Source organism: Cryptomeria japonica, chromosome 2 (genome assembly GCF_030272615.1).
Source record: "Cryptomeria japonica chromosome 2, Sugi_1.0, whole genome shotgun sequence".
In the NCBI taxonomy this organism is placed as follows: Eukaryota; Viridiplantae; Streptophyta; class Pinopsida; order Cupressales; family Cupressaceae; genus Cryptomeria; species Cryptomeria japonica.
In genome coordinates, this window is record NC_081406.1 from 55,537,325 (window position 1) to 55,549,040 (window position 11,716).

An 11,716-nucleotide genomic window follows, 5' to 3' on the forward strand; every position below is an offset into this window, starting at 1 on the left:
AGAAAAAGGCAGGAAAAAGGCAGGAAAATGAAAAGAATGTGACTATGAGCTCGCGAGCACAAGCAAGGTGCCTATGTCTTTTTTAATGTTGACGAGACACCAAATTAGCTTTGCTTTAAATAATTGAGAATTGATTGAGGAAAGTTGTGGAAAGTTGTTTCAATCTTGTACTTTTTTAATAAATAATTGGGTCACTATTTTATAATTAGGAAATATTAACATATTTATTTGAAGTGGATTGTAGGTAAAAATATATTGAAAGATATTATATTTGTTTATTATTCTATTTAAAAAATTATTATATTAATATATTGTAATTAATATTAAATTATTCTTATTATATTATGATATTATAATTAATATTAAATTATTATTAAGATGATTATATTATTATGTTTTATTATATTCTTATTTTATGAAGGGACACTTTCAATTTTCGTAATTAATAATAATATTAGATTGAGATGATACGAAGTTAACTCATTAGATGATGGAAAATGGGTAAAATTGATTGATCAGCTAAACTCGGAGTGGTAGTTGAGAGGTGGAAGTGAAGATATAATTAGCATTGAATAATTAAAAATAATAAGAAAATGTTTGTTGTTTTTCATGCATTTAAGTGTCACAAACACGTCAAATTAAATGCTTCTAATTTTTATTGACGGAAGTGTTTGCATCCATTTGTGAGTATAATACGCCTTTGACATAACTTATACATATATTCACATAAAAGGGTGAGCGAATATGAGATCACATCATAAGAGTCAAATGAGGTACAACTTGAAATAAAATAGAACAACAAAAAATAGTAAGAAAAAAATTATAGTGTATGTTTTATAGAATATTAGTATATATCTTTAATTTTTTTTATAAGTATATTTTTTAAATATCATTTAATAAATACTTTTTCATATAGATTAATATTTAACAATATTATGACAAGATCAATTATTTAACTCAAGCTAAACACAAGAAGCTCCAAATTTAAGTTTAAACTATATAGGGTTGTTTTCCCACCCTCACCCTCACCCTAATTGTATTTTATTCTTTCTTTAACTTAAATTTGGAGTTTTTTATGTGTCAAACTATTGAACTTGAACTGAATAATTGATCATTACATTTTTTTTATATGAGAGACTATGATTAATTTTTTATTAAATTGAATTGCTCCTTGATTGCCTCTCTTTGCTAATAACATCAGTCCACCTCAATTACTCCCCATCCTCCATACCACCACCAACCAAATGAAAATGATTTTCCCTACAATGATAAATGAATAATAAGTCTTTAAGGGTTTCAAGACTTCAATATAAACATGCATGTGTATCTATGCATTAAACAAGGTAGTTCAAAAAGATTAATTGAAGGAAAATTAGTAAGCAATGCAAATATATACTCAATCATTATTACCAAACACCTTCAGAGATTTCAAACTATGTACCAACACTACTACAATTGAATATGGTGGAAGCAGATAGAATAGGCATATAAACTGGGAGGGTGGAATCTGTAAAATCCCTTTTTATCACCTAAATCACATGACACATACAAATCGATCACAATCAATCTTTGCATCCTTTTCTATCCTTGAATTCAATACGATCAAGATAAACAAGATAAAATTTAGTCATTATGAAAAATCTTGAGCAGTAAAAGTAGCCATCTAATGGAAATATAAATATTATAAGGAGAACTAACTACTTTTTCTAATTATTTCTTCTTGTCGTAGCTATACTTTTTCATCTGTAAAAGGGTGGAGGGAGATCTTATCAAGTAAGATATCAACATTCTTATTTTCACTTTGTAAATCATCAAATAATAACATACATATATATCTATTTTTGAGAGCTTCATGAGCAAAAATCACTAGAGAAGATAAAAAAAAATGAAGTTAGTAATATTAATATTTGTTAGGAGTTTTAGATGTTGTGGAACCACCTGTTTTTGTGAATTGTTTGTACATTATTTTCATTTCATAACACATTGTTATTGTGTGAATTGTTTATACCTTTTGAGGTTTTCTCTTCTTTAATTTACTTTTATTGCTGAAAGTCGCCATTTTCCTATCATTAAAAACTAGATCTTAGACACACCAATTTGGCACTATTAACCTTAGTTTTTAATTACAAGTTCCTTTATGTGTCCTCTTTCTAGATCTAGCCTACAATGTTGGTTTTCAATTCTGTAATTTACTATCATTGCTGAAAATCATCAATTCCATTGCAACAAAGGAACATAAATCCAAGTGTTTAGCTCTCCTATTAGGACCATAGTTGAACCTATTTGTGCTCCATGTTATGCTATGGATATTTGAGATTTTAGTTTGTGTCCATAGGCCTAGGACCTCATTTCCATACATTTCATTTTGGTGCACCAGACATGTCTTATGTTTTCATATCTTTTGATTTGCATTGTCAAATATGGTTTTCATGTATTTAATTAGTTCATGCTTGCAATAATTTTTGAAATCTATTTTTTATGCACTTACATGTATTTAGATAGCTAGTTCACCAACATATAAATTTGGGGAACTTGACATGTTGCATAACTTCATATTTTTAAACATAAATATGATTTACTTGCATATATATTTTTGGTTTAGATGCAATCAATTCTTAAATTTATTGCTTTTGTACTTGCATTGGTTAATTAATCACAACATTTCTATATCAAATTTCTTAATCAACTGGTTTATTAAACATAATATTTCACATTGATATTTATTAATTAATCACATCATTGTTATCTCATATCACTTAATTGCTTAATTAACCACATATATTATAGTTTAGAAAGAAAATATTTTTCATTGAACATCTCATTGTGTGTTTAATTAGTTGGTAAAATTATTTTCACAAAGAAGAGATTTCATAGATGTGATAGTTTCTTAGTTATTATTATGACACTCCATCACTCTCTTAAAATTTCTCCTATCCATAAGGACATTCTAGAGAAACATGATGCTAACACTAGCATTTTTCTTAATTTTCTAATTCTATAGATGAAGCAATGATGAATCACACTTGTCCCTATCCCAAAAATTGTCCTACTCATGAGGATATTTTAGCACATGAGAATTATATCATTAACACTTTTCCTAATCTCAGTTTACCTTCTATTCGCTTCAATGACATATCTTCTAGAGATGAGGCATTGAGATATTTTGCCCACTCATGAGGATATTTTGGTGCAAGAGGATGATATCACTAGAATTTTTACCAATTCTCTCCCTTATAGAGATGAATCCTTAGTAAATAAATAGCCTGATCAAAATCAAGTCAATACAATTCATAATTTTGGTAATACACATGTGAAATCTCAAATTGTTGTTCATCAGCATCCTAATGTTTCTCAACCTCAAAATAGACCTGTTATTACTATTAGAGGTATCCTAGACCAACAATAAACTAAACTAGTGATTTTTGTCTAAAGTATTAAAGGTCCACCTAGACCTCTTGTGTTACTACCTAAACTATGCAAAAAAAAATTCTCAATGTAGTAGACTTAATCAACAAGTGTGATAGTAACCTTATTATTTTAAATTGATTCTATCTCTATTTGTGGCTTTGATAATATTGGTAGGCGATTGTTAGGTACAATCACATTATCTATTATAGTAGGACTTGTGAATTTACACATGCCTATCCATGTCATGCCCAACACTCTCACATAAAAACTTCTTCTAAGTATCTAGGTTGTGGATTCATGTTATGCAATCAATCCCATCTACTGCTCATCATACAATAAAATTTATGCATCGAAATAAGTTGTACAAAAAGGAAGGTGATAAAAAACCATAGAGTGGTGTCCAAAAAGTAGATTCTATATCTTCTCTTAACATTGTGATTCCATATGTGACCAAAGAATACACACCATTTTCTATTGATAATGCTTTATTAAAGGATAATTGGGGTTCATTAGACTTTACAACATTCTTTTTTGGAGAATACAAAGTCTTGAAATTTGCATCTAAAGCCTCAAAGGAGCCTTGTATTTTAATTGTCCAAGCTAATTCTAAATCTCTTCCAACTACTACTTCTAACATATGTCTTGATGATGATTAGAGTTCTTTAGACTTCACACCACATAGACTTGTAGACACATAAAAAAATCCTCATGATTATCCTAATTCTTCTATCATCATAATTAAATTATCCTCATATATTATCATAATTCTTTTATTTAATTAAATGGATATTATTATCTTTTTAATAAATTCATTAATATTTCCTCTATTAATTCATTAATTTATCAAGTTCATTAAAATCCTTCTACATAAATCTATCATAAATGAATCCCTAATATTCACCATATCACAAACTCACCCTCTATTTATCTCCCTCATCCTCTCCCAATCATATCAACTCAAAAAATGTGGGATAAACAATTCTTTACCTCCATACCACTCTTTTCCCATATTCTTTCCAAAGCTTGAATCTACCCATGAGGATGAATATAAAGCCATGCTCCTCCTCACTTTTGAGCCTCTCTCACTTCTTGAATTTTGGACATCATAATGTAGTTTTAAAAAGATTTTTTTATCATTGCTACCATTTTTTAATCAATCAACCAATCTCCATAGCCTCTCGTGCAATAATACTAAAAATTTGAGAGCATCAAAATGTTGAATGCAAGATCTTGGTAGATAGGAGGGCAGTGGAGTGAGATATCCATTGAATGAAATTGATTGTTTTACTTGGTATTTTGTTGCATTTGTATTCATTTGGAATAACTTCATTGGCATGATGATTGGCTTTCTTTATGGATCTTGTGCTTATGGTTGGGCTTCTTTAAGATTCATAGATTAGTTTTCCAATTCAATTATCAACATTTGACATGTCCAGTGGGACAATCTTTGTCCTTTTATTGATCTTGTTTTTGTTTGATAGAAGGTAGTTCTTTAAATTTGCAAGGAAACACCCATTTGATGCTTAATTCATGCATTTGAATGATTTTGAAAATGGTTTGGGGTGCTGCCCTAAACCCCTCTATTTAGATTAGATAATTTTGGTTTGTTGGGAACCTTTTTCGTATTGGTTTGTTACTCCAGTCAAAATCTTGATTTAAAAAAGGCCTATCCTTTTTTGGTTTTGTGGTCTTGGTGGTCACACTGCTTGTGAGCTCCTCCCTTTTGTGCACTCGTGAGACAGTTATGTAATGATTTGGGCCTATCTCGCTTTAATTTAGTCATATCTTAATAATACTTTAATATTAATTACAGTATAATAATATAATAAATGCAATAATGAACAAATATGATTTCTTTTGGCATACTTTACCTATATTCCTCTAAAGATAGGTATGCTAGTTTAAAGTATAACTTAAAATAAGAATAAAAGAGCTTTAAAATAAGCAATGCTATAAAATAAAATAAGATAAATTGTATTTTTCCTTTTTATTATAAATTTATTGAATTTTATTTTTTTAATAGCTTTATTACTATAGATTGTATGAGCTTTCTACACTCTATAGATTATTGAATATATGCTTTTGGATAAAACTATGTATGTTTATTTAATCGACGTTTTAAATCACACTCAATGATCCATCATCAACAAATAACGAAAATTTATTGATAATAGATCACTGAGTGTAATCTGAAATGTTGATTAAATAAACATAATACACAATTTTATCCAAAAACATTTATTCAATAACATTATTAGAAAATAAAAAATTTTAAAAAAAATGTAAAAAAATTTCTTTCATCTCCCATCAAAATTCACATAACCAAAAAATAATGAAGAAATCTTAATATAAACAGCATCTTTAGCTGCCTTGCCTTTGTTAAGCATAACCTAATGGACCTTCTAATTGAGTATGATGCAGTTGCACTGCACCTTCTCAATTCTCTTAAACAGGAATTCAAGTGAAGTGCACTTCTATTCCTCACCTATCTTGCACAACTCTCTAAGTTTCGGTGTTTTATTTTTCTTTTCTTTATCAGGATAGCCTAATTTACACAGTAACGTTATGAGGAATACACAAACTCCTCCAAAAGTAGAAGCAATATAACAAACGTATGCACTAGATTAGCTTGGATTTCTTTTTTAATAACTGACAAGAATTTCTCTTTCTTGTTAGTGAAGTGTTAGTCTGCAAAGAAAATTTGGTTAAGGCTCCAGCATAGCGTCAATGCTGCATTTCATACACAACTCGTCACCCAATATCAATGAAGAAAGAAAAAGAATATGCAATGCACTTGGAAATCGTTATGAATTGTACTTCAATGAATGTTGAGTATAGAAGACTTATTACAAGTAACTAATAATATAATATAATATAATACATGAGAAAATATAGTGAACGGCAATAACGGAGTAACGTAAGGGCTGGCCCATAGATGACAAAATATTTTAACTCATTGACTTTTACGACTTTATTAAATTTCAACGACTCTTGGCTGCTTCTATTTGTAAATTAGAACGTAACAGTTGACTAAGATTTATACAGCGATAGAGAAAAGAAGAGAGGATATATAATATGTAAAATGGCAAGTTGATCGTTATAATCTCTTGTACTTTGAATTAGGCTTTCCTATCCATGATAATGTTGGGATGTGAAGTTTAACAATCACGACTATTCGTCTTCTAGAGACTCTTCGTTTGAAGGTTCTATATGATTATAAATACTGAGTACAGTCCATGCTTGTAGAGTTGTATTTTGTAATATTCATTAATAGAAGAACTCCCTGCGTTTCTAGTGGATGTAGCCACTTAGTGGTGAACCACGTTAAACTTGTGTTTTGTGTTTATGTTATTAGCTTTCTACCGTTTTGTATTAATTTTTTTGCTCGTTTATAACTAACAGATATGACCTGAGAATCTATGCTTAGGCTTTTGAAGAATATATAAGAGATTTTAATGAATATTCCTAACCGATATATATGTCTTTGATATTCTAGAGCTGCTTTAAAATGTCTTCAAATTGGTGAAGAAATCAAATTATTTAAATCTATATGGAGAATAAAATGGAACAGTGAAGTACTTATGTATGCTTTTCTCTCTATATAAAAATACTTAACAAAAATAGTTGCACTAATATTGTATTTTTGTGTGTAGATTAGGTTATTAATATAAGAAAATTCAATAGAATTAATAGTTTAGAAATACAGTTATATTAAGTTAGATTATTCATAAAACTTATTCACATTGACATTAAAATATATTATTAAATTTTTTAGATGTGAATTTTAATTTTATTTTATTTTTAATGTCTTTATCTAATAAAATATTATATTTATTAAAATTTAATTGGAAGATTCTATTATGTTCACTAGATGTCTTGGATTTACTAAAGAATTGTTTTCATAAATCAACTAAGAAACATATAATGTTTAAATACAAAAATAGAAAGAAAATTGCCAAAAGATTTTTCTTCATATAATAATAAATGGATGAATCATTTTTTTCATAAATGGATGAATAATTTTTTTCAACAGTTGTAGTAGTATCCAAACCTAAACAAGCATAAAAGATTTTGTGAATCTAGTTAAATTTAAAATGTTGTGAAGAAATTTTGAAAATTTTGAAATAGTGGATGCTAGTTAGTAGATGCATTTTTACACATGCAATGGAGTAAAGTCTCATCAAGAGATATAAGAGCATCAAAAACTTGTAGACAATATTTTAAAATATGTATATTTAAAAGATTTGATTTTAAAATAATTTTTATTTAAAAATAAAAAATATTTGTTTAAATTATCTATTGATGAGATATCATATTTACAAACTCATGATTAAAAAATGAATAGGAAAGTTCATCCCTCCCTATGAAAAATAAATAAATTACAAGTGCCATTCAAAGAAAAAAGAACAGAAAGCACAATATCATGAAGAATCATCCAGAGGATACAATTATATATGAATAAGAAAACTAAAAAATAATCTAAAGAAAGTACAGTTGGAAATGGAAATTATGGTTTGTTACTCATCAATAATAATGTTATAAAAAATATTTCAAAGAAAATTTGGTTTTTAGTTACTGGTTTATAGCAATCATATTAATGGTAAATAAAAAATATTAGAAAATATTAATAATTCTATTAAATATTAAGTGAAATTGGAATCAATAACATTTTTTTTTTGGGTGGGAAAGACAAACAATTATATTAAAACTTAACAATGTGAAAAAAATAATATTCTCAACATGTACTGTATTCATATTACAAACCATAATCTAATTACAATTTAGTAACTTGAAAAAAAAAAGTTAAAGATATTAGTGTAAAATTGAAACATGTATATTTCTTGGTATTTTTATATTTTGTTAATATAAACTATTATAAATGATGAATCATGGTTTTGAAGATTTGTCATTTAAGTTTTAGCAATCTAAATTTGTATGGTAAAAATATATAATAAGAATTATTATTATTAATAAACAACTAAATAAATTTGGTGAAGGTTATATCTTAGGTAAGAAATATAGGAGTGCATTTCTTGTAAGAAAAGAATGGAATGCCTCAAAATTGTTAGCACTTATGTATTGATATATTTATGAACCTATGGAAATGAATTCATTTGAGAATAGAAAATACTTTATGAAAGCTAAAGATGATTCAATAGAAAGAGATGAGTACTTATTCAAACTAAAACTAGAGTCCTTTTCCAGTTTCGAATGTTTGAAGTAGTAAAGTAGACATTATGTGAAGATGTTAAGGACTAGTGAAGGAGATTGATGTATATATCAAATGAATTTCACAACTTTTACAAAATGCATGGAATCAAGAGGCAATTTACAATTAGCTACAAATCATACAAAAATGTTGTTATGGAAAAAAACTATTGTAAAAAAAACATATAAATGTTGAATGTAGAAAGAAATCAAATGATGTTCAAGTTGAAGAAATAGCACACATAATATATCTATTAGACAAATGTACAACAAAGCTCATTTACAAGATGTGATTCAACAAGAAGCATGGATTAATAAGAAGTAAAATATATTACATTGAAGTTTTTCACTTATAGTTTGCATATGTACATGTTATCATAATTTTTTTTTAAATTGAATGGGAAAGAAGAAAAATGCATTTTGTGGGATATAGTGTATAATACTCATGATTAGGGAAGTTTAATACTTCAACTAAATTTTACTATATGGTTAATCAATGATTAGATCTTATTTCAAATTAGGTCTATCCTAATACAATTGAAAAAAAATTGTAAACTCTTAAAAATGAATGATAATTTACAATAATTTCTTATTTCTCTTATTATAATGAAAGATCATACTTACAATCAATGCAATTGCCAAAATATAAAATTGATAAAATATTAGGAGAAAATAAAATTCATAATAAAGGGGTGCTATAGAATCTATTTTCAAATTTTAATCCTTGAGCGTTATTAGAGGGTCACTTAAATCATACAAATAGGAACTAATAGGAGCAACCCAAATAAAAAATTGATAAATCTTGGACATAATACTTAAGTAAAATTTCTTAATGCTAGAATTTACATCCACTTCTAGTTATGGAGATCTATGGGTTTTTATCCTCCAATTTCCAATAACATGAATAACATGTTTGATATACTTAAGAAATAATTTCATAAAAATTAAATGATGTTGCTGATCTTTGATGTAAGTTTAAATAGGCAATTGACTACTCAATTTTTTTTTAAATTACAAATTCAAATCTTTTTTCTCTCTTCAAAATGTCCCACACTTTTTTGATTGACAAACCTTAAAATTATAAAACTTTATTTACATAATACCCAAAAGATGTACATAAAATAGAACACACCAAATTATTATAAATTTATTTTTCCAAATCTAAAAGAAATATAGACTTACTAAATATCCATTAATCTTAAAAACAGGGGCAGCATGATAGTCCTTCCTCGTAGAAATTGCTTATAATGTTGACTCCTTTCTATGATGTCTTCAATGAATAGATCATTCCATCTCATCAAATACTCACTAACAATTTTATTCCTCAACTTTCTTTCCATACTGTTCACAATAGCTTTTAGATAGTCTTCTTTCATCATCATTGAAAGTGGCGTGTCTGTAGATAAGACAACATGCTGTCCCAATACCTTTTAAACTAAGAAAGGTTAAAGATAACTCTACTTCTTAGACTACTACTTTCACATTTTAATAATCTTATTGAAACCATAGAATTTGAGTTTTAACTTCTCTCTTCCTTTCTTCTTCAATTAAAAGAGCAGAGAAACAAAATTTAAAATATATTTTGTACCACGACCATGTAAGAAACCATTGCCCAGACAAAACGTTTACCCCATATTGACCGATTGCCACTCACCAAATCCCTAAACATTCACTCAACACGCAACAGATGTTTACACGATGGGGATCGACAATTTTCGTAAAGAATGGAAAAGGTCAAACTAACTTACCCAAATTGTTATCCTCTTTAATCAGTGCCCCACAAATAAGAATGAGGCCTGTCTTACCAATGGTACTCTTTAAAAAAACCTTTAGATCTGTAAATCATAGTACTTTTTTGTCCATATTTTGTTTAAATTTTAAAAACTGTACAGAATACTCTCATCCAATGACAAAATCTTAAGCGACGTTTGCTTAAGCAATAATCTGGACATATTGAAATCTTATAAGTTAAGAAACACAGATGTTCATGATAAGAGGAATATAAGAACATATATTTGTGTTGGAGGCTAATCAAAATGACAATATGGTCCACAAACGGGAACAACTTTCTAATAAAAGTTTGCTTTTGCGCAACTACCGACTCAAAAAGCTGAGTAACTGCGGATTTAGTCCATTGAGAGTAATTGGGCATTGAATAAGGAGAAGCAAGAGACAAAGTGGCACACTCAACGAAATTGAAGCCGCAGCCGCCATGGTAACGCCAGGTCTAGTGTTAAGCAGTATGTTTTGCAGCCAGATGAGGGAAGAACACACATCTGAATTATATGTGGGATACCACTTTTTTTCCCACTCCATCCAGTGCTGTGGAGGGATATAATTTATTTCTTCCATTCTCACCTCATACATTCGTTTTCTCAAAACTAACATATCCTCGTCTACCATTCTCCCAGGCCCTGCAATACAGAATTCGCAACTTCCTAAGTTCAATTTCGAAATCTCTGAACAAAGTGTGTAGGTAGTTTAAAGAGTAAGAAAACAAAAACATGCGAGTAGAACAATTAATTACCTGACTCGCCCGAGCTGGCAGCATTAACAACAAACTTTTTCATGTTGTTCTTGTTGCCAATGTGTACACAAGTTGGCCTTCCTAACCTTTTGGGCAGAGGCAGTAACCCGAATCTCCCACTAATTTTAGCTGCTTTGAGATCCATCTGTCGAATGTTTAAAGCAACAGCAAATCCTCTGTATAACTTGAAATGTATGAAGCATTAAATTGGTGAGTGACTTGCTATTACATAGACATGTTATAGAGAAATTGGGTTATGTTTGAGTTCCGTTTGCTTCGGCGTGAAGTAAGCCCGAATTTACGCGGAAGTGTAAGCGATAAATTATTGGTATGCCAACACATGAGTATGCGTGTCTGCATTGACACTTTTACGTACGCTACGCGTCAACATCGCTTTCGATTGTGAGTGGAATTTGATGACGTTGCTTTCAAGAGCAGTGTCGCCGGCTGGTCATCTACACTGGGAATCGCCAACTTGTTACAGAATCTCCATTGTTCGTACTGAGCATAAGAAGAAGGACGCGGCTAATCTGGTTCCAAAATCATGATATCGTATTACGATAACTTTCGTGT

General features: G+C 28.9%; 1 protein-coding gene across 1 annotated transcript; it reads right to left on the minus strand.

Moving 5' to 3' along the window:
- Positions 1–10,600: 10,600 nt before the first annotated feature.
- LOC131073674 (uncharacterized) lies at positions 10,601–11,359 on the minus strand. Its single transcript, XM_058010179.2, has 2 exons — positions 11,144–11,359; positions 10,601–11,030 (listed from the first exon to the last, which is right to left on the minus strand). The coding sequence occupies exons 1-2, from the start codon at positions 11,286–11,288 to the stop codon at positions 10,711–10,713; spliced, it is 465 nt and encodes a 154-aa protein (XP_057866162.2). The 5' UTR covers positions 11,289–11,359; the 3' UTR covers positions 10,601–10,710.
- Positions 11,360–11,716: the final 357 nt, after the last annotated feature.

Excerpts from the sequence above, each read along its gene's own strand:
- LOC131073674 (XM_058010179.2), bottom strand. The coding sequence starts at position 11,288 with ATGGATCTCAAAGCAGCTAAAATTAGTGGGAGATTCGGGTTACTGCCT. Across the intron at positions 11,031-11,143 it reads TGCCAGCTCGGGCGAGTCAG|GGCCTGGGAGAATGGTAGAC; the intron begins GTAATTAATTGT and ends TCTGTATTGCAG.